Source organism: Phytophthora sojae, assembly GCF_000149755.1.
Source record: "Phytophthora sojae unplaced genomic scaffold PHYSOscaffold_3, whole genome shotgun sequence".
NCBI classification, from domain to species: domain Eukaryota; phylum Oomycota; class Peronosporomycetes; order Peronosporales; family Peronosporaceae; genus Phytophthora; species Phytophthora sojae.
Window position 1 is genome coordinate 485,169 of NW_009258117.1, and position 20,105 is coordinate 505,273.

Here is a 20,105-nt window from a genome sequence, read left to right on the forward strand (position 1 = left end):
AAGAGCTCACTGACTCACAAGTCCAAGCTGTCTGAGTTGCGACCGATACGGCCAAGAGATCTCTGGGTGCTCGAATGGAAACGACTGCTGTGCACCCAACGGTACACAGGAAGGGAAGGCCTTGCAAGTTGCAGCCTCAGGCAGCTCGACAAAAGAGACCACCCAGGCGGGTGAAAGTCAAGTGCTGGGCGCACGTGCGTGAGTCGGAGGGTGGTTTTTGAGGCCAGAGGCCGTTTCTAAGGTTTTCTATTGCATAATAAAATGGTTAATATCTTCCTGCGTTTGGGTGATAGTTTATACAGCAGCTACATGGAGGCCTAGGCTACGCGAGAGATGGTGGGGCCGTGAGAGGGTAGTGATGGTCGACGTACGCGGACGTCTTCGTCGGCTGCAAGGTGGGGTCTTACGGGTCCCTTAACAGGCGATTGTCTCTGTGCGACGGTCGCTGCCGATGGGAGTCGCAACGCTGTCAGCAAGTCCATCGGCGGCTGCTGCTCCGTTCCGGGGAGCTGTTGTACGGCCGTATTCCTCACAGGCAGGCACGTGAAGTCGGGATATCGCTGCTCGATCACTGCGATGGACTCGTTCTGCTTCCGTTCCCTCAACGTCGTCAAGGTCTTGGCCATGCCGAGCGCCAGCACCGATCGCACTGTTCGCTCGCGTACCTGACTCACGGCCAGGTAGAACTGCAGTCCGTCGAAGAGCTGGCTCTGGGCTGTGCTGGCGACGGGTTTGATCTCCGCTCCGTTCTCCACGTCACTGTCCTGTTTCTCATTCTGCTGCTCCTTCTCGTCCTCGGACAGGTCGCTGATCTCCTCCTCGGGTGCTTCGTCGTCGCTCCAGGAGGCAGTGGGGAGGTCGCCCTTGTCCACGCGGGGTCCGTCCAGCAGCTCGGCGTTCTTCTGGTCGGCTCGCATCTGGGTCTCGATCGCGCTGGCTCGGGTCAGGCACGGCAAGTTGTGGTCTGGCTGGTTCACCATGAGCAGCGGCAGGCCCATCAACTGGTGCAGCGCGTCGAGCACAAATTGCAGAATGGCCTCAGCGGACGTGGCGGGGCGGCTCGCTGTCGCCATGGGGCGGGGGGGGGGGATCTGCTGGTGGCGACTGGGCCAAGTGTCACAGCCGTTTCCGGCGTTGCCTGCGGTTTTGCTGGCGAGCGGTCGTAGGTGAACGCGCGCGTGTGCTCGTAGCGCCAAAGGTTGGTGCCGGGCGCTGCTTGTCGGCGGATCGGGAAATGCCCAACAGCACGAGGCAGACCGCGCCAAGCAGCAGCAGCAACGGCACGACCGGCGGTGACGATGGCAACGATGCGGGGCCCATACCTTCTCTGGAATTCCGATGGAAGAGCGCTCCGGCGACTTGGAGCTCCTGGCCGCGACGTTTCGAGCTCCGATGTGCCTATCGTGTCGGAGAAAGTATCTTTTGCGAAAAGGCGTAGACTTGCCTCCACTGTACTTTTCAGAAAAGCGCCGACTCCCGGAGCAAAATTCGCAAAACCATGGCGCTGGTGTCGCTGCCCGCGGCGCTCTGGCTGTACGTGCAGTGGACGCTGGAGACCCACGGCTGGAAGCTGCTGGGCGGAGCGCTGCTGTTCTACGCGGCGCGCGGCCGCTTACGCAAGCTCATGGCGCGGCGCCACCAGCAGCGCGCGCTCGCCGAAGCGAACGGTACGTCGTACCACCGTTTTTCTGGTGTTTCCTTCTGTACTTTTGAGCTGGCGCACGATGATTTATTACCAGCTCGATGCATCGCTGCTCAGTGTGTCTGACTCGTACTACATGTACGTCGCTCTCTGTGCAGACCCGGCTAGAGTGGAGGTGCTACGTCGAGAAACGGCCCGCGTGCGCCGCCAACAGCAGCAGCAACTCCAGGCGGGGACCACCAAAGTGCAGGTGAAGGTGGAGAAGGCCGCGTAGCGTGGCGAAGGTAACGCCGTGAACACCACCAAGATATCTTACACAACCCATGCGCGTGCCAGTTCGTCAGGATATTCGCAGGCCAAGCGGCACTCGAGCACTCTATTCGTATACACTAACAACGACGCACAACGCCATATGCAGGGCATTTGTGACGCCGCAGGTGAGTCAAGTCACTTGCGAGCTCTGGCCTGATGCCGGAGAAACGCCCAGCAGCTCAGTCCTCGTGGCAGAGCACCTGCGCCACGCCGCGGTCGCCGAACTCGCGGTGGAAGTTCGTCGCTATCTTCTCGTCCAGCCGGTAGTAGTCCTCCACCGACTTGTGCGACTTGACATCCAGATCCACGATCGCCACGACGCAGTCGAACGCCAGGTCGCGGAAGCGCACGTGGTGCTCGAACTCCACGAGGTGCTGGAAGCGGGTCCGCGGCTTCTCGTCTCGCTGGCCGCCGCTTCGGTTGGCGTCGTCGCCAGGCGAGCGGCGCAGGCACAGCAGCAGCGAGCAGTCCTTGAGTGTCGTGGCCACCTGGAACCTCTTCTCCAGCTCCTTGTACAAGTCGTGGAACTGCTGCAGTTGCATGGATTCCAAAGACTCGACTTCCTGCAGCACGTCCAGATCCGGGAGATGGTTGATGGCGATGCGCAAGAAAGCCAAGCCGCGAGCGAGACTGCCCTCCTGGTCCACGTCTTCATCCATCGGAGAATCGCTGCGCGCTCGGATTGCTGCTATTAACTGACCTACCGTGGGATCCTCTACCGACGATGAGGCTTGCTCGCGCTTATTTTCTTCATCGAGCCGCTGCAGCAGCAGCTGGAGATGCCTCACTCCATCGACTGAAATGTGGTCCAGCAACTGCATCTGCTTGAGGTCCTCCAAAATGTCTAGTTTCTGCAAAACTTGGGTAATGAGCTCCACTACCTCGGGCATCAACTGGGCGTGGTCTCGCTCGTGCTCCGCTGCCTCCTCGTTGAACGGTAGCTCGCGTTCTGCGCCGATGGACTGACACGAATGACGGAACCCCATTCGTTTGCGCCGACAGTAGGAATAGCGTGACTGAGACGCGCCCTTGGGTAGAGCGTCCGCGTTCATACCAGTGATGACGTTCACGACTTCGTCTTCCGCTGACCGCACGAACACCTTGAAGTTGTTTTGCGGGGTTCGCTGCAAGGCTCGAAGTGCTCGCCGCTTCCGTGCGGGGTCGCGGGAGAACAAATCCAATGGGCAGTACTGGCTGATCTCCTCCACCTTGCCAGTGCGCTTCTTGTAGTGCTGGTGCATGCAGAATCGACACACGCGCGCCTTGGTAGGGCTGACCAGTGGACCCTTGGGCTTGAAGCCGATCTTGGGCTTCAGCTCCACGCAAATATTGCGGAAGCAGCAGTCAAACACGTTTCCGGCTCGGAACGAGCTGCTGTGTACACTCTTGAGTGTGCGGGGCACGCTAGCTCGCTGCAGACTCGCAGACCGACCCAGTGTAGCCGTCAACGTCTCCTTTAGCACTGTCGCCTCCTCCTCTTCATCGTCGTCGTCGTCTTCCTTGTCCGATGCACTGCTGACACTGGTGCTGCTGCAGACAATGTACGGCTTGCCGTCAGCCTCCGTCCCGTCCGTCTCCTCCTCGTCCTGCTCACAGTCCGCGTCATCCTCGTCCGTCTGATCTGACAGCGACTCTCGCCGTTTTAACCTGGGCACCTCCTCCTCCTCTTCGTCCTCTTCCTCGTCTTTGTCGGCAGCGTCATCTTCTGCCTCCAGGAGACTCCGTGTCGACTGGAAGAACGTGGGAAGGCAGTCATCGGCCGGCGGCGGCAGCGTCACGTCCGGCAGCACCATCACACACTGCAGCGAGACGTCGATCTGACTGTGTCGTCTATGGGCCGGTCGCGTCTCGAGCGCCAGCAGCTGCGCGTTGAGCGCCTGCAAAAAGCCGCGCTCGACGTCCACGAGCTCCGCCACCTGCAGGTACGTGTTCTCCCGTCGGCTGTGAACGCCGACGCCGTGCAGCTGCTGCTCCAGGTAGGGCATGATCTCGTGCGTGGCGTAGTCCAGCACCTGTCTCGGGTGCGGGTAGTGCGGCACGTAGGGCTTCTCGCCCGACGGGCGGCGCTTGGTCTTCTTCTTCTGCGTCTGCTGCTTCTTGTCGTCCACCACGTCGCACTTCTTAACGCGCAGCAGCTTGCCCTTGAACTCGCGCGCGACGGCGCTGGACGCGGCCTCGGGCGCCGGCCGGTGCCGGAACAGCACGTTGGCGCCGCCCTCGGCCACGTACTTCCACTCGGAGGCCACGAGCCCCACGCACAGGCGGCGGCTGGACGCGTCGGGCGCGGCGCTCGGACTCGCGGACGGCGGCTTGAGCAGGAACATGGCCTGCTAGGTAGCGGAGGCAGGCGAGTGGGTTGGTGGCGCCGCTGCCGTTTCTATAATGAGCACCTGGTGAGACAGCGACTTGGTGGTCCCGTGCGGATTGACGGGAGTGCAAATCAGGGACAGGGACCTGAACGCTTATATAGGGGTGGAAGAGTCTGATTAAGCGTGCTATTTTTTGCCATGGCGAGAAAACGAGAGCAGGCAAGCAGCTGGTGCTTCAGCTTCTAGGCGAGTGGCAATCGAGTGGATTGGCACGCGCTCTCGCCTTTGTCGGCGTCCTCGCCCTTGAGCGCTTCGGAGGATGCAAATATCCGCGGCGGAGCGGACAAAAAGCCTCCATCGCCCGTCGGCTGCGATCATTTTGATCGCTTGACCTCGCGCTCTTTGCAAGTTGCTTGCTGCCAGCAAAGGCAGTCGCGTCTACAGGCACGAGGTCGCATTGCTGCACTGCGAGTCGCAGTCTGCGACTGCGACACCAGTGCAGTCAGCAGAATATCAGGGCCACGTTGCAGTCAATCGGTCGACCTTCGGCAAAAGCCGCAGCGACCTACATCGTACATACCCGAATCAAAACAGTACGGATTCTTCACCGGTGACGGTAGTCACAGTTCAAGTTGCAGTGTTCGGTGACGCCAATGTGCATCTGAGTACATGCGGTGTTCTCTGCAGAAAGCTCAGTAAGCCCTTCCGCCGACTGTTCCTCCGGGCAGCTACACACTTGGATAGAAGCCTGCTAGCAGTGGGGTGGAGCTACATTGCACTGCACTGCACGCACATCGATGCAGGCGTTCGAGGAGGAGAGCAAGCGCGTGTTGAAGAAGCAGCGGCTGTGTGCGGCGCAGATCGACCGCCAGCTCGAGGAGCTGCTGACGCACGTGGAGACCACCAAGCAGCGGCTCGAGGAGCGGCAGCAGAAGCTCTGCCGCAAGAAGAACCGCCACTTGGAGGAGGCTCCGACCAGCTCGGCTGGGGAAGGGGAGGAGGGCGGCAGCAACAACGCCCCAGCTACTGCGGCTTCTGCGACTGACGACGACAGGGACAACGCTGCTGCGTCGGGGACGCCGGCCAATGCGGAGAACACGGAGGCCAAGCAGGACGACCTGGCGGTGGAGGATCAGGACAACGAGACCGAGTACATCGTCAGAGACTTTATTCGACGCGTGCGGCAGCTGAACGTCGAGAAGAACGTCGCGGCGGAGCTCAAGGCGATCCACGTGCTGCTGTCCAAGTATTCCAAGCAGATAGACAAGGTGGGACGCTGTGTGGGAAGAACTACGCTCCGGGGTTTGGCTTGGGAATTGACGGAAGTGCCGTGCTATTGTGAGCGAAGAACCTATGCACAGACATCGCCAAGGTGTGCCACTCGAACGAATTGGATCATAAGCTGGTGTGTCGCCTGGTAGCTGAGTATCTCTACCAGGACGGGCAAATTGAGGCGGCGGATGTCATGTGCAAGGTCAGTGTGTGGTGTAGATACATTGAGGTTTAGTTGTTTTGCGATTGTCGCTTACAATAGTTTTGTTCGTGCAACAGGAAGCAGGACTGGAGCTGCCGTCGACGTATCGCGAGTGCTTCATCGAGCTACACAAGATTTTGAAAGCAATAAAAGAGCATGACATGCAACCCGCACTTGAGTAAGTTGGGTCAAATTCTGTTGGTACCTTGCCCAAACTTATTTTCTGCATGTGCTGATGCTGCTCCAGTTGGGCGCAGAAGCACCGCAAAGAGCTGGGAAGTCTCGATATTGACATCGAGTTTGAGCTCGTCCGGCTCAAGTATGTGGACATCCTCGAATCTTCGCCGGACATGATGGATGCAGTCAACTTCGCCAACAAGGAACTTCCGTACTTCCACCAGACACACGCCGAAGGTGAGCCCGCAGTTCATGATACTTTCGCTTGTGTTGGTAGTGCTCATTTGTCCGAATGTTACCATTGAGCAGAGGTGGGTGTCCTGATGAGTTGCGTGCTGTATAAGGGGAAGCTGGAAGAGTCTCCATACAAGAAACTCTTCAACGCCGATCGGTGGGACGAAATCCACGACGCTGTCATCCGGGCATGCTGCCGTCTTCGTCGTGTTCCTTACCGGTCCTATCTCGAAACATGGTACTGTATTTTACGCCAACACGTAAGCAATTCTACGTATCCTAACACTTCATTGTAGTCTGTCAGCAGGTGTATCTGCACTGCCAGCCATGCGCAAGCTTGTGTCTGTCATTGATAGCAAGCTGACTGACTGGGGCAGCATGGAGGAGCTCCCTGTAAGTGCATTTATGGTTCCATCCGACCCGTAGTTTCCGCCTTCGGGCTGATTTGCATCGATTTGGTTCGCAGGTGGAGATCCCGATTGCGAAAGAGCTTCGCTTCCACAACGTCTTCTCCTGCCCGGTGTCCAAGGAAGAAAGCACGCCAGATAATCCACCGATTTTGCTGAAGTGCGGCCATGTCATTTGCCGCTCATGCGTCAAGCGCTTTTCCTACAACATGACTCGGTTTGTTGGCTTTGTAATTGAAGGGAGACGTGCTAATACGAATCTGACGCTACTTCTGTGTTTATGACTGCTACCCAATAAAACGCTACAGACGATTCAAGTGCCCCACGTGCCCCGTCGAGCAAGCGGAAAGTGAAACTCGAAAGCTTTTCTTCTAGAGTCTCCCATTTTGACTTCTTGAGCCCCGTGAATGAGTGAGTCTGTATTTCCGCGCTACGCGAGTCGGAAGCGCTTCTCGAATATATCCATATCCGTCACGCTGTTTCTCTTGTTGTAGCTCTTGTTTTGTGTCTTGGGCTTGATTTTCCAGGTATTGCGGCTGCCTTGATCTCCAGCAAAAATTGCACGGCTTCCCCGTTTTGCTGTGGGGTTATACGATGCTTTCTCCACAACCTTCTTCTGTGGTGCTTGTACTCGTCGCTGGTGATCCTTTTGCTGGAGTCGCTCCAAGTCCTTCTTCTGCGGTGCTTGTACTCGTCGCTGCTGATCCTTTTGCTGGATTCGCTCCAACTCCTTCTTCAGCGCTTCAATTTCGTGCATCATGTCGCTCACTCTGTGCTGCAACGAATTCAAGTCACCCTGCTGATCACTGATTAGATTGGTCATCGCGTTGATCACATTGGCCACGTCGCGTTCGTGTCGAGCCTGGTACTGCTTGCTCTGCTGAAGCTCTCGACGGACGCGCATCAACTGCAGGTGATGCTGTGGCGACTGGCTTCCCGCCGGAGACTTGCACAAGTCTTGAGAGCTTACTGCCGAGCTGCGCACCGACGACTGCGACGAGCAGCTGACAAGTTGAGGCTGCGAGCCCCCGCCCAGGAACTCTTGCTCATGGCCGCAGTGCTTTTTCCCCTTTTGATGAGTGTTCCAGGAGGCGAGTGAATAGCTGTTCACCACCTTCAGCGCCAGCGTCGTGTTGCACCTAAATAACAGACCCGTCAATGTACTGCACAACCGAGCGCACGTGTGAGTGCCTACCATTTGCAGTGGATCCAGGAGCCTTTGCGGAGATCGAGCCCACCCACAGCTGGGTCGGTGATGACTCTCCTCTCATAGTCGTAGACCTCCGCTGGCCAACGCGAAGGAGCGTCGCGTTTTCTGCTCATTACTCGCCGCTTCCTCCGTCGCTCTTGCTGCTTCGGCCGCAAAATGCGGAATGCGGAAGTCAACTTCAACTTCAGAGGCAAGAGTGATAGTCACCACTTCAACATGTGGTTCAGAGGTCACTTTGGCTTAACCGACCGTTGACAGAATAGAAATGGCTACAGCGGGGGAGACGCACGAATCGTTGAGCTTGGCGCAGGTGGAGGAGGAGCTTCGTAGCGCGGAAGCCTACCTCACGGCGTGTGCGGCCCCAGCGCGTCCTCTTGCAGCTGCTGCTGCCTATGGGGTCTTGGAGGATAAGGCTGACGGGAGGGAGTGGACACAACGAAACGAACCGGGACTAGAACATGGTTAGTGCAATCCAGGGACGGACTATCTGATCGCACGAGGCTGACTCTGTGTGTGTGTACTGCTTGCAGAGGATTCGAACTTCCGTCGGAAAATGAAGACGCGGCCTGTTCTATCGGTACGTAGGGTACGGATTTCGTGTACTGGGGGCGTGAACTTAGGTCGGATACCGTGGTCGTTACTACAGGAAGAGCGACGACGTGAGATATTGGCGAAGCTGTCGTCTGAGCGTCAGGCGGCTTTGCGTGCTCGTCATGCCGGTGAAGTTGATACGGATAGGACGACAGTTGACGAATCTTCGCAACAGAAGGATTGGTTTGCGCCTGTTCCTGATGAGAGGAAGTACAGGACTCCAGAGGAGCGTCATGAACTCATTCAGAGGCTGCTCGGCGATAGAACTGTGGATATTACCCCGGAGCCTGCTGAAGGGCAGGGCATGCATTTTGAAGTGTCCCCCGTTCGCCCTATGGACGTTGTTCAAGACGAAGAACCACGTCGTGGTGGATGGCAACCGGAGTCAAGTGCTTATAGTGACGGACTAAGTGCGGAGTCAGATGACAACGACGAAATTTACTATGCGTCCGATATACTTGACAACGCGACTGCTGTGGATATACAGCCTAGGTCCAAACTCGATTTCGTTTACGAAGGTGAGGAAATGGAGCCAATACCAGACCGCAGTCCCTCTTTTCCCACTGCGATGGAAGCAGCAGAGCAGGTTGCTAGCGGTGACGGGCACAAACACGAATCTAGGTCTTCCACGGGGAAAGACAGGGAAGCAGAGAGCCTACAAGTAAACACTACGAGTTTCGACCAGGGCCAGCCTACAATGAAGAGACCGTCAAGCCGACTAGATTACCTGGCTCAGCCTCGTAACCATACTTTCGCGGAACGCGAAAAACAGCGGCTTTTACTAGAGATGGAGCAGCTCCGCGAGTGCACATTCCATCCTAATGTGCTGAAGCCTCCTCGGTCACTACCTAAAGAGAAAGCGCTGAGTTCGACCGGCCGCCCCGGCATAACCGAGTTCCAGTGGCTAACGCTCAGCCCACGCCAGAAAATATTTAGGAGGGATGAAAACTCAAGTTCGAATGAAGCGTGTGACGTGGATCAAAATGTGATCCAAAGACTGCATCTAGACGGAACAGCACGCTATGACTCTCGAGAGCGCGCACGGGCGGCTCTTGAAGCTCAGGAAATGGAGGAATGTACCTTCAAGCCGAAGATTAACCCGACGTCAAAATCAATGTTCAGTATGGTGGATCACAAGCCACTACACCACCGCGTCTCGGATCTTCAACGAGCTAAGGTAGGCTAGTCTACTGGTCTGGTTCTGAGGCTTTGCAAGTTTACTAACTGCGTTTGTCTGCACTTAAGGCTGAGTACATTGAGCGCATCCGCGAGCAGCTTGACCTGGAAGAATATGGCCCTCTATCGTTCACTCCTATGATTAACCCCAAAAGCAGGGAGATCGCTACCAACAAGTTGGCAGAAAGAGAAGCGGACGCGTTCATCCATGCTAGGCCTGGTAAGCCAAGATCCCAGCAAGTGACCGATCGCCTGGCTGAGGATGCTGATGCTGTAGCGGAGAGAAGACTAGCCACCCAGGAATACTTCGACATGTGGAATGAGCAACCATTCGCACCAAAGATCAGCGAGACATCAAAGCGAATCGTGGAGCAAAAACCAGAGTTTAAGATGGACTTTGTCGCGCGACAGCAATACTTCCAGTCACGCGACCAGGAGAAGATGGAGGCGCTTGAAGGATTTTGTGATGAAGACTATGCGCGAGGGGAGCGACTAACATTCAAGCCTGACATCGGCAATGCAGAAGGCGTGCTAAAGCAATTGAGACCCGACAGGTGCAATGAAAGCAGCCAGCAGAAGCTCTATCGCCTCACGTATAATGATCAACGCGAAGCCGAATTGAAGAAGCAGCGCTTGAGAGAGGAGCAGTACGCACAGTACACATTCAAACCCGAAATCAATCCAGTATCCAAGGCACTAGGTAAGCCGTCCACGCTTGACGAGCTTTCTCACCCTGTGCGTGATATTCAACAAGATCTCCCAGCCTCTAAGCGCTCTCCGCCACAAGACCGAAGAAGTGCTGGCGATTCGTCCGCGTCGAGGGTTGCACTACGACAATATTTCGCTAACAAACGCTTTCGCTCCCGTGTGGCACTTGAAATGGAGGAAGCAAGCAAAGCTGAATGCACTTTTCAGCCCACACTGATAGCCTCCAAGAATCGCAAGAGCAGTGCTAGCACCAACAAACTTTATAATAGGGAGCCGCGATCGAGAACGAAACTAGAGTGGCAATCCGAGAATTTGCTTCATCTTATTGAGGCGGAACGTCAGAAAAAGGAAGATGAGATTGAAGCAAAGCGGAATGCTCAAGAATTAAAGGAGCTGGAAGAGTGCACGTTCCGCCCCAATATCCAGAAGCCAAGGCGACGAGGCAATTCAGACGCGAAAGGCTCTCCCTCCCCGCCACGGGACTCCGATACTCAAGATGTACGTATGGACATTCACCTTCATGCCTCTCGTTTGTGTCTAATTTGTGTGTGTTCGTTGTTGCCCGATAACAGAAGCCTGTAATTGTTCGTGGACTCGGGCGCTTCCTTGAGCTCCGAGAACTAGCCCGAAAGCAGCAAGCAGAGCAAAAGCAGCGTGAACAGAAAGTATTCGCGCCGAACAAGTCGTATGAGCCGCGTAGTTACACAGTGCCAAAACCATTCAAGTTGTCTGAAAGCAGCAAAGACTCCATTCGACGGCGACTGAAGGTCCGCGAGGAAATGCGAGCCAAGGAGCGCGAGGAGTGCACTTTCAAGCCGCAGACTGTGTCATCCCAGAGTCGGCGCGTTCTGCAGAATATGCTAAACAATTAAGATAAGGCTTAGATAAGTGAATGGGAAGTTTTGGCGAGTTTCGATGTAATGACAAGCACAATTGGTATTTGGGTAGTAATAAACATTGACTGGCAGCGCACTGCTGCGTTATATACTTAATGGATTGAGACATCGAAAGACCACTGCTTGTCGGTGTATGCCGGCTTCCTGCAGAGTGGACACGTAGTGCTTGTGTTAAACCAGTCAATAACGCAGTCCTCGTGGAACTGGTGCGAACACGGCAGCTGCACCATCCGGTCATCGACAACTTCCGCTTCTTCATCCTCCGAGTCGTAGTCATTCAAACAGATGCAGCACGTGCGGTCCTTGCAGTCCGACGTAGAGCTGGGTTCGACTTCAACGTCCTCCAGCGCCAGCACAGCAGCCGTTTGGCGGCGGTTGATCTCCTTCTGCTGCTGAGGGATGTCCAGGAACTCCTCAAGCAGTTGAAGGATCTCACTGAGGTTCGTGAACGCCCGTGTGCTCCTCGACTGGGTATCGTGCAGGAACACGGAGATGTCCGTGTACGCGTCTAGCATCTTGCGCACGAAGCTCTGCAGCTTGGTGCGACGCTCGCTGACAATGGCGGCGGTGTCACAGCGCATGTGCTTGCGCGGGAACGTGGGGATCTCCATCGCCGGCAGTAGCAGCGCCGTCGCGAGCGCGAACTCCTTGCACTGCACCCTCTTAGCATCGTCGCTGAAGTGGAGGTCCCACCTCTGGAGGACCTTCAGCAGCGTCTGGCGGAAGTAGAAGAACTCGGAGTAGCGCTTGATGAGCATCCACTCGCCGGCGTCGACGAAGCGCGCGGTGCTGCGGATCTGCAGCTTGTAGACCGTGAACTTGATGGCTTCGGAGTGCAGCATGGCCGTGAGCGTGTCGGTCTCGATCTGCAGCTTGTCCATGTCGTGGTGGCGCGCCTTGAGCAGGCGGCGGGCCGGGCCGTCGAGCTCGTCGATGGCCAGCGGGGAGGGCGTCGCGCTCACGCAGGAGGCGGCGGCGAGCGGAGATCGGGACGGCATCGTGGTGGTGGAATGGCGGAGCGATGGGCTGGGGCGGAGGAGCCACTTGAGACGAAGGCGGCAGATTGGGAAGTGAGGCCATGTCAGCGGTGGCGGCGACACGGGCGGCCTTCAACCCTGCGAACCCTTATGGTATCACAACTGATGTGCTCAATAATGGATATTTTAGTAAGTAGACAACAATATACTGTTAAATGTCTGTTTATTTGGTATGAACTGTGATAAATAATATGCTATAATATTTGCCGGTGGTGATGGGCATGTGGGACAGGTCCAGAAACGTACGTTCCCACGGACCAATCACGTGAAGTCTTCAGAAAAAAGAAAACACACTTAAACGAAGTATGAAGCATACGAAAATCAAGTGAGATTCTTTTTTCTTCGCGCCGGGCTCTGCAAGGAGGTGCACATCGCCTCGAGTGCAGGTCGCTGCGCCAGTGTTTCCCGCACCGTCGGCAGGACGGATTGCTTTGTGGCAGCATCACTGGTGCCGGCGACGCTGTCTCCCTTGGCTGTTGCTTTATGGGTTGGGCTCGATGCAGAAGGTGCTAATGAGGAAATATTGGCTATCGCGAGACTACGAGCCCATCGCCAGCGGTACATGCAGCAGCCGTGCTGGCCCAACACTGGCCCAGTAGGCAGCACGCAAGGCTACCGAACGAGTGAAGAGGCTTGGCGATGATACTTTGCAGGCGCCATCACACTGTCCATTTTCTGCCAACGGCGCGAGACCACTTCAGATCTTCTCTCGAAATGTCAAGAGTTAAAGATGCATGCACACAATGTGTACCAAGTTTTCGCACTCCTCGCGTTATAATAGATCCTGTACACAGGATTATGCTAAGCTGTGAAAAGGATAGTAGGTGTGACACGAGGAGTCTCAAGAATTTAGAGAGAGAAGGTAGTCTATTGAACCTTAGTTAATAGCTGCCTGGTGAGTCTCAAGAATTGCATCGCCGTAGGAAGACCTACTCTCACTGTGAGAGTCTCACAACAACTTTGCAGTCGCATTCGATTCGCCAAAATTTCCGTGGGGTTTCACCCAATTACCGCGTGTTGTCACGAAAGGACGCGATCTTGGCAACGCGTATCATTTCCTCGACCACAGGACAGGATATGCTGCTCCGCTTACTCCTTGCGTCTCTCCTCGGGTGTCCTGTAGCAGTCGCTACTGCTACTACAGCCACCGACTCCGTTGTTCCGGATGTAGTCGTGCCGCTGGATATCGACGAGACCAGCATCGCCGCTGGCATTGACCACTCGTGCGCGATCCGGACGCAGTCCTATGAGGACGTCGGCGGCCGCGTGGTCTGCTGGGGCGTCAACAATGGCGGCCAGAGTTCGCCCCCGCCCGGCGACTTCATCCAGGTGAGCACCGGCCGCCTGCACTCGTGCGGGATCCGCATCGACGAGACGCTCGAGTGCTGGGGCGTCGGCGCGCCCGTGACGAAGCCCGAGGGGCTGTTCGAGCAGGTCAGCAGCGGTGACTTCCACTCGTGCGGCATCATGAAGGACCAGACCATTCAGTGCTGGGGTGCGCCAACGTTCTGCTTAACGGGGAAATCGTAGCTGGTATTAACTGTTGTGTTGTAGGCACCGCGGCGGGCGGCATATCGAGTGCACCAAGTGGCAAGTTCGTGCAGGTGAGCTGCGGCAAGGACTTCTCGTGCGCCATTGCGACGGACGGCACCGTGAGGTGCTGGGGCGAGAATGGACATGTAAGCGACGGATATACCCCCTCTCTGCTGTGTTTAATTGCAGGATAACACTCACGAACTAGACGTGTGCAGGGCCAGCTTGATGTGGACCCTACCACTCGCTTCCGACAGATATCTGCGTCGCCGGGGGACTTTGCCTGCGGGGTGACGAACGACAACACGCTCTCGTGCTGGGGAGACAATCACCGCAACCAGGCAAGCCCACCCATGGATGAAAAATTCATTCTGGTGAGCACTAGTCGACTTGCTGCGTGCGGGGTGAAGGTGCGTTCTTGGGTCGCGAGTCTTGCTAAGAAGTAGCAGTAGTAACCGGAGCTTGTATGGTCCAATGGTGGTGCTGCAGATGGACAAGACAGTGACGTGCTGGGGAATGCGCTCCGGTGTGACGGCGGCGCCAACTAATGTGCAATTCGACGAGCTGACCCTGGGCTGGAATCATGGCTGCGGTATTCGCTTCGAGGACGGTGGCGTGCAGTGCTGGGGTGACCGCGGTAGCAATCGTTTGGAGATCCCCGCTTCACTCTTGTGAGAGTAACTCCACGCGGACGTCTCCGTTAATCTTTGAATGTATCATGGGAGGCGTCGCGAAAATGCTCGTTCCGATTCGCGACCAGCACCCGTCGGCCACGCTTGGGTGCTGCAGAAACGCCCTGAGCTTCTCCGCTATCGCTGCTGCTGCTGCTACTCGCGTTGTTGGCTGTCGATCTCTGCATCATTGCTGGCTTCTTCAACGGTTTTAACAGTCGACCCACTCGTTCTTTGGGCACAACATCAGCAGCCATTCGTTTCGATAGTTGTTTCCCTAGAAGCTGTTCCACCATCTCCATACACTGCCCTCCTCCATCCTTCTTCAATAGTTCTCGTTGGTCGGTTAATCGCCTCGGTGGAAAGGCCTCGGCTGGTGCTGGCAGTTTGATGCTATCCAAACGTCTTTGAGTGTGCTTCTTGGCAATCTGGCTAGCCACTGTACTGAGGTTTGATGTCCGCAACAGCGCATTCTTCGAGGTGGTAGACAAGGGCAAATGCAGATTTCCCGTCGAGCTGGACTGGTGCAGAATGAGAAGCGAAGAATTCACTTCGTATTCCATGGGCCTGACCACTTGAAGCGATGCCCACGATGGCGCACCGTCCCCAACAGCCGAAGTAGATGCACTGCGCGTCATTGCTGTCGCCTTCTCACGCTTCTCCGAGGAGCCCATGATGCGATCGACTAGCGACGGGGGAATTTTCTTCTTGGGTCGGCCTCCGAACTGACCCACTTGCTGCTTGGTGCTCGCAGGAGCCGTGCTGACGCGAAGATCTCGTTGCACTCGAAATGGTAAATTCAGCGCCTCCATGAGTTGTTTCTCGGTCTCATAGATCAATTGCTCAACCAGCTCCTGCGTCTCGGGTTTTAGTTGTCGCATCACGGATTTGAGTCGCTGGCTCGGTAGAGATAGCAAAATGGACTTGAACCGCGCCGTCACGACAGCGTAGGGGAGTGGGGTTCCCTTTAGCACCAAGAAGGCTCCTAGGCTCCCACCAGGTTTAATCATTTTCTCGGCCAGAACTTTAATTTTCGGTTTTTCGTTCTCAAATATGTCCGTCGTTGTCTGTGTGATTTCCTCAGTCGTTCGAGCGAGGAAGCCACCGCACAAAACGAATGCTAGTTCGTGTGGTTGCTCTCCCTGTGACCAGAGCTCGTCCCCGACAGCAAAGAACTTGAGGAGGAAGAGGTCAAAGAGGTTCTTCCAGGGGATTTCTTGTGAGATAGCAGCTAGGATAGGATTATGGCACAAAATGTCGTACTGCAGCTGGAAACTCTTGAAGCGTGCGTTCGCGATGGACGCTGGCAAATTGGACGCTGAAAAGGGTCGACCGGAGCTGCGGAAGCTTGCACTTGCAGTCGCTGCCCTTGAAACAGGGCGGACATTGAGGCTCGGTACCCCAGCACGTGTTGCTACGGGTGTTGTCACGGGCCTTGGTGTCATTTCCAAAGCAAAATATGAATGTGGGGCAGTCTATCACTATATAAATAGGCAGACAAACTTGGAAGTGTGGGTGCGCAGATAGATGTTGGGAGATAAACGACGAGGAAATTCGATCTTTGTATGAACGTAGATTACTTCGCATTGTACTGTCGATCATTTCAACTTGAGTAGGAGGGTAGGCTGGGTTAGCGAGTAAATAAAAGGGTGCCCCTATTAACTGAGGGTGTTGAAAATGTCAATGCGGCCGTAGCCGTACTGGTTGTTGGGGAAATTTCGGTCTTGCGTGTTTCCGCAGGTGAAGCCCGTCGGGGTCGTGAGTGTGGTGGTCACGGATCTCGACTGCAGCAAATCTTTGATTTTCTCGTAGGATGTCCCCGGGTTCGCGCTCAAGTAGAGCGCAATGGCGCCTGCTACATGAGGGGAGGCCATGCTAGAGCCCGACTTGAAGCAGTAGGACGAGTCGTCCGTCCAGCAAGACGACAAGATCAACGCACCTGGAGCAGCCACGTCGGGCTTCCGAAGTCCTCGCACCGTGGGGCCTTTGCTGCTGAAGGACGCGAGGACATCGTTGATGTCCGTCGCACCAACTGTGATAACGCTAGCAGAGTCACCCGGTGACGCGATAGTGCCGCAGTTGGGGCCCGTGTTTCCAGCTGCCACGACAGGTATGATCCCGGCAGCTCGCCAAGCGTTGATAACCCCATCGAACATGGTAAGACCCTGGCCACCTCCCCAACTGTTGTTCACGATGTTAGGAGCCTTTGAGCAGTCCTTAGACCCTCCGCTGGGAGTCGTCGGACACAACATGAATTGGAAACACGCCAGTAAATCCGAGCCGTAGCACCCCTGCGCCCGGCACCCTTTGCACGCGATCCATGTAGCGCCCGGAGCAACTCCGAAGCCAAATTGTCCTGCCATAATTCCCATGACGTGGGTCCCATGGCCCGTTGAATCATAAGGGGCGCTCGATTTCGTTTCTGGGTCATACCAGCCGTAAGTTTGGCGGTAATTGCTCGCTAGTGCCTCGTGGGTACCACGTACGCCGGTGTCGATTGAACCGATGACAACTCCCTGACCGGTGTTGCCTGTAGCCCACACGTCTGGCGCGTTGATCTTACTCACACCCCACTGAGCCGCTGAAGTTGAACTTGACATGGACTGCGTCGACAGCACAGGCATCGAGGCTGGGAAGACCATTTCGTACTCTACCGACAGCACCCCGGGTACTTTCTCGAGCTGCTTCACAAGGTCCGGCGTCGCCTGCTGCACGTAGATCTGGTTCGTGATCCAAAAACTCTTCGAGCGCGCGAACGAGTCGCTCACTTTCCCCAGGAGCTCGTGAATCCCGCGCTGCGACTCTTTTGCAAACCCTTCGAGGCCGTCCTTCAGAGCAGCCACGCGGTGGCCGCGCGACGTGAACTTTTGCCCCTTGATCTTGGCTAGAATGTCGTTGCCAGTAGACTTCATCGTGACCATCACGTTCGCCCGTTTGTGCATTCGCTGCTGCGTCCGAGACTTGGTCGACTGGCCGAGATCCATACCATTCCTAACGGCTGTAGTAGTAGTCGTCGCCGCCATCGGCGCCTCTGCAGACAACCCAATGGCCATGATAACCGCTGCTGCCAGCCATGACAGCGCCCGGACCATGGACCTTGTTAACTGCGGCGAGGGCCTCTTCAATCGCACTAGCCACGGGGCGGCCAGAAGCGTTATATCTGTCAGCCACAAGCATCGGCATTGTTGCAGTTGCTGCTGGTAGGAGCTTTGTGCGTGCCATCTCGAGGACGAAGCTCTATTCTTGGCGCCTTGGAACCCATGTCACTGGAATGCAGGCATCAGAATGAGCGGGGAACCTGCCATAGACCTGGAAACGCTAGCAGCTATGGGGTGCACACGTTAGACACACGTATTTTAGGGACAAACAAAAACTGAAGACACACAAGCAACAGCGAGCAGTAAGGGCCCCAACCGTTTTGCACAGTATTATATTAGCAAGAGAATAAAACTGTACCGCACGTGCCGACTTTCACGACACTCACGCGGTGAAACTTGAGCTTGATTGAAAATATCCATATCGATGCTTCATTCGCACCAACGTCCTCGAATCGAGACCATAAAGCTTGTCATGTATCTACAAATACGTGCATCCCCGCTCACATCTGCCAGAACTCGTAGAATGACTGGGCTTCGTCGACAGCAGCCTCCATCGCAGCTCGGTCGATCTTGTCTCGGATCGAGTTGTATCTGTCACTTCTTGGCGATGCTGATGCGGTGGTAGTCCTGGTTTGCCGTAGATTTAGACGCTTTGCAGCAGTAACTGCGTTCAACTCTGGGTCTCCTCGTGCTTTGATGCTCGAGAACGTCTTAGTCGCTGCCCGCTGCTCCTCTTGCGGGTCGCTGTGGTAAATCTGCGAGTCGAAGAAGTCGCGCCACCCGCGTTCATCTACAAAATACGCACATCGTCAGATCAATACCCCATACAATCTCTACTCTAGTCACAAAGCTGCCCTCACCATTAAAGTCGGGCAGCTTAGCCAACAGGAGCTCCGATCCAGCGTCCGACCCCGCGCTTCCATTGGCTTCCGGTAGTCGACTCTTTCTCTCTCGCACTCCATCACGATACGCCCGAGCGGGTTCAATGCCATCGTCGTCTAGGCTGCCCCACATGCATCGACTCGCACCGTTCGGCGTCGTTGGCGTGCTTGGCACCTCGTGCTGATCACTGCGCCAGCTCAATCTGTCCTTGCTCGTCGCCTGCGAGTGGGAGTGCGAGCGACTGCGCCGCCTCTTCCTGTTTCTCGACCTCACATAGGGCAGCAGGGAGTACACCAGCAAGGCCGCAGCCAAGGTCCCGCCCAGCATCGCAGCAGCCTGGCCAACACTTGTGGGCTCTGCGGCGTCCTGCTCTGGCGACTGGCACTGGAATGGCTCCATGACTGCGAACGCGCCAATCTGAGGCGGACACATCTCCGCTGCGTCTGCGTCTTCACGCGGACTGGAAGGCAGCGCTGGAACCTCCAGGTACACGGGGAAAGCTGCAGTCTGCGTGGCATCCGGCGCTGATGGTCTCAATGAGAGCCGGTAGGCTAGATGTAGAACCACAGAGGTCTTGTAAGTTCCTAGCGTCCCTGGGACCTGAACACTGACAGGTCAGCTTACCATACTGCGCTCGGTTGAGCTGCGAGACGATGTTGACGTCCTGCAGCTTGAGAGGCCCCTCGCGCACGCGCTGCCAGTTGCCGGAGGAAGAATCGGCTACTTACAGGTAAAAAAAGTTATTTAACGGGAATGTTGCGGGATTCGGAGCGCGTAGACGTCGAACCTGCTGCGCGCTTGCTCTCGAGGCGGAGGCGGAGATCGAGGCCGCCGTCGCGTGCCGCCAGTTGGTCGACCGTGAACGCCACCGCGGCGCTCGTCATGACGTCCGAACCGGTCTCGGAATGCCGCGACGTAACGGCGACACCGATTCCGGCTCCAAGATGTCAAACTTGAAAGTTAGAGTTAAAGTTGAAATTTAGGATTGAGCCTACTGTACTACATGAAGTACATGTCTGCAGTGCTATCAGACAGCGACGTCGCTCAAACGTTGTGGTCGAAGTTGGTCAAGCTACAACGGCACCATGAGGTCCTTATGCATGGGTCTGCCATAGAGTCCCCAGCAGCCCGTGATTGCCAGGGCGCCTCTTCATTGACGACGCCCCTACTGTTCGCTGTTCGCGTGGGGTACCGGTATCGGCTCGAACGATGGAGAAGCCGCTGTGAAGGCATGGGCGTACAAGTTGTATTGAGAGCTGCTCTACAGCAAGTACGATAATAGAAAGCACTTGGTGTGAAATGGCGATGCTTGGTCCGACGTGGCGCCACTCGGATTTGCTCGATGAGCTTCATGTTGCATGCAGCCAGCGGCGGAACCCGTGGCCACTTTCCTCGGCATGTGAGGCGCACGCTTGATCGGCCTCCGTGCCATCACCACCCGCCATGAGCTGAGGCGTTACCAGGAATTCACCCGCAGAGCCGGGTCCCCATGAGCGCTCCTGGCCATGCCGGCGCGAGGCCACATGGTCCAGCTGGCCACAAGTTGTAAAATACCGGGGTGCGGCATGGAAACTTTTCCAATGGCTTCTGCGAATAGACTAAATTTTAAGACCTCCACTATACCCAAAACAAGATCAGCGTTATCCGGATACATACGTTATAGCCGTTTGATTCATTTACAGAGGTCCACACCAGCCCCACACAAATCTGCGGCAATCCGGACGTGCGTCAGCGAAGGGTCCTTGATT

At 56.1% G+C, this 20,105-nt stretch overlaps 9 protein-coding genes across 9 annotated transcripts; 4 read left to right on the plus strand and 5 right to left on the minus strand.

Annotated features, from left to right (window-relative positions):
• Positions 1 to 267: 267 nt before the first annotated feature.
• Positions 268 to 1,073, minus strand: PHYSODRAFT_345227 (hypothetical protein; the record flags this gene model as incomplete). Its single annotated transcript, XM_009523657.1, has 1 exon — positions 268 to 1,073. One exon carries the CDS (start codon positions 1,071 to 1,073, stop codon positions 318 to 320), a length of 756 nt encoding a protein of 251 aa, XP_009521952.1. The 3' UTR covers positions 268 to 317.
• Positions 1,074 to 1,507: 434 nt separating this feature from the next.
• Positions 1,508 to 1,880, plus strand: PHYSODRAFT_393328 (hypothetical protein; the record flags this gene model as incomplete). Its single annotated transcript, XM_009523658.1, has 2 exons — positions 1,508 to 1,667; positions 1,801 to 1,880. Coding segments are annotated over 2 exons (240 nt in total), but the record flags the coding sequence as incomplete, so codon positions are not given.
• A 253-nt stretch (positions 1,881 to 2,133) lies between these two features.
• PHYSODRAFT_557072 (hypothetical protein) lies at positions 2,134 to 4,278 on the minus strand (the record flags this gene model as incomplete). Its single annotated transcript, XM_009523659.1, has 1 exon — positions 2,134 to 4,278. The coding sequence occupies one exon, from the start codon at positions 4,276 to 4,278 to the stop codon at positions 2,134 to 2,136; it is 2,145 nt and encodes a 714-aa protein (XP_009521954.1).
• A 782-nt stretch (positions 4,279 to 5,060) lies between these two features.
• On the plus strand, positions 5,061 to 6,930 carry PHYSODRAFT_491096 (hypothetical protein; the record flags this gene model as incomplete). Its single annotated transcript, XM_009523660.1, has 8 exons — positions 5,061 to 5,531; positions 5,612 to 5,737; positions 5,815 to 5,915; positions 5,985 to 6,151; positions 6,221 to 6,386; positions 6,445 to 6,541; positions 6,615 to 6,772; positions 6,864 to 6,930. The coding sequence occupies 8 exons, from the start codon at positions 5,061 to 5,063 to the stop codon at positions 6,928 to 6,930; spliced, it is 1,353 nt and encodes a 450-aa protein (XP_009521955.1).
• Positions 6,931 to 6,985: 55 nt separating this feature from the next.
• PHYSODRAFT_488260 (hypothetical protein) lies at positions 6,986 to 7,878 on the minus strand (the record flags this gene model as incomplete). Its single annotated transcript, XM_009523661.1, has 4 exons — positions 6,986 to 7,039; positions 7,247 to 7,474; positions 7,565 to 7,694; positions 7,751 to 7,878. 4 exons carry the CDS (start codon positions 7,876 to 7,878, stop codon positions 6,986 to 6,988), a joined length of 540 nt encoding a protein of 179 aa, XP_009521956.1.
• A 1,265-nt stretch (positions 7,879 to 9,143) lies between these two features.
• On the plus strand, positions 9,144 to 11,112 carry PHYSODRAFT_312567 (hypothetical protein; the record flags this gene model as incomplete). Its single annotated transcript, XM_009523662.1, has 3 exons — positions 9,144 to 9,533; positions 9,602 to 10,738; positions 10,813 to 11,112. The coding sequence occupies 3 exons, from the start codon at positions 9,144 to 9,146 to the stop codon at positions 11,110 to 11,112; spliced, it is 1,827 nt and encodes a 608-aa protein (XP_009521957.1).
• Positions 11,113 to 11,228: 116 nt separating this feature from the next.
• On the minus strand, positions 11,229 to 12,134 carry PHYSODRAFT_247035 (Kazal-like serine protease inhibitor domain and phox-like domain-containing protein; the record flags this gene model as incomplete). The annotated part of the gene is made up of 1 exon (XM_009523663.1): positions 11,229 to 12,134. One exon carries the CDS (start codon positions 12,132 to 12,134, stop codon positions 11,229 to 11,231), a length of 906 nt encoding a protein of 301 aa, XP_009521958.1.
• Positions 12,135 to 13,250: 1,116 nt separating this feature from the next.
• Positions 13,251 to 14,275, plus strand: PHYSODRAFT_359720 (hypothetical protein; the record flags this gene model as incomplete). The annotated part of the gene is made up of 4 exons (XM_009523664.1): positions 13,251 to 13,668; positions 13,728 to 13,852; positions 13,925 to 14,116; positions 14,196 to 14,275. Coding segments are annotated over 4 exons (813 nt in total), but the record flags the coding sequence as incomplete, so codon positions are not given.
• Positions 14,245 to 19,023, minus strand: PHYSODRAFT_354184 (subtilisin serine protease). The gene has a single exon (XM_009523665.1). The coding sequence runs from the start codon at positions 17,467 to 17,469 to the stop codon at positions 16,036 to 16,038; it is 1,434 nt and encodes a 477-aa protein (XP_009521960.1). The 5' UTR covers positions 17,470 to 19,023; the 3' UTR covers positions 14,245 to 16,035.
• Between the last annotated feature and the right edge of the window lie 1,082 nt (positions 19,024 to 20,105).

What these genes read in the sequence shown, in the direction of transcription:
- PHYSODRAFT_354184 (XM_009523665.1), bottom strand. Translation starts at nt 17,469, where the DNA reads ATGGTCCGGGCGCTGTCATGGCTGGCAGCAGCGGTTATCATGGCCATT.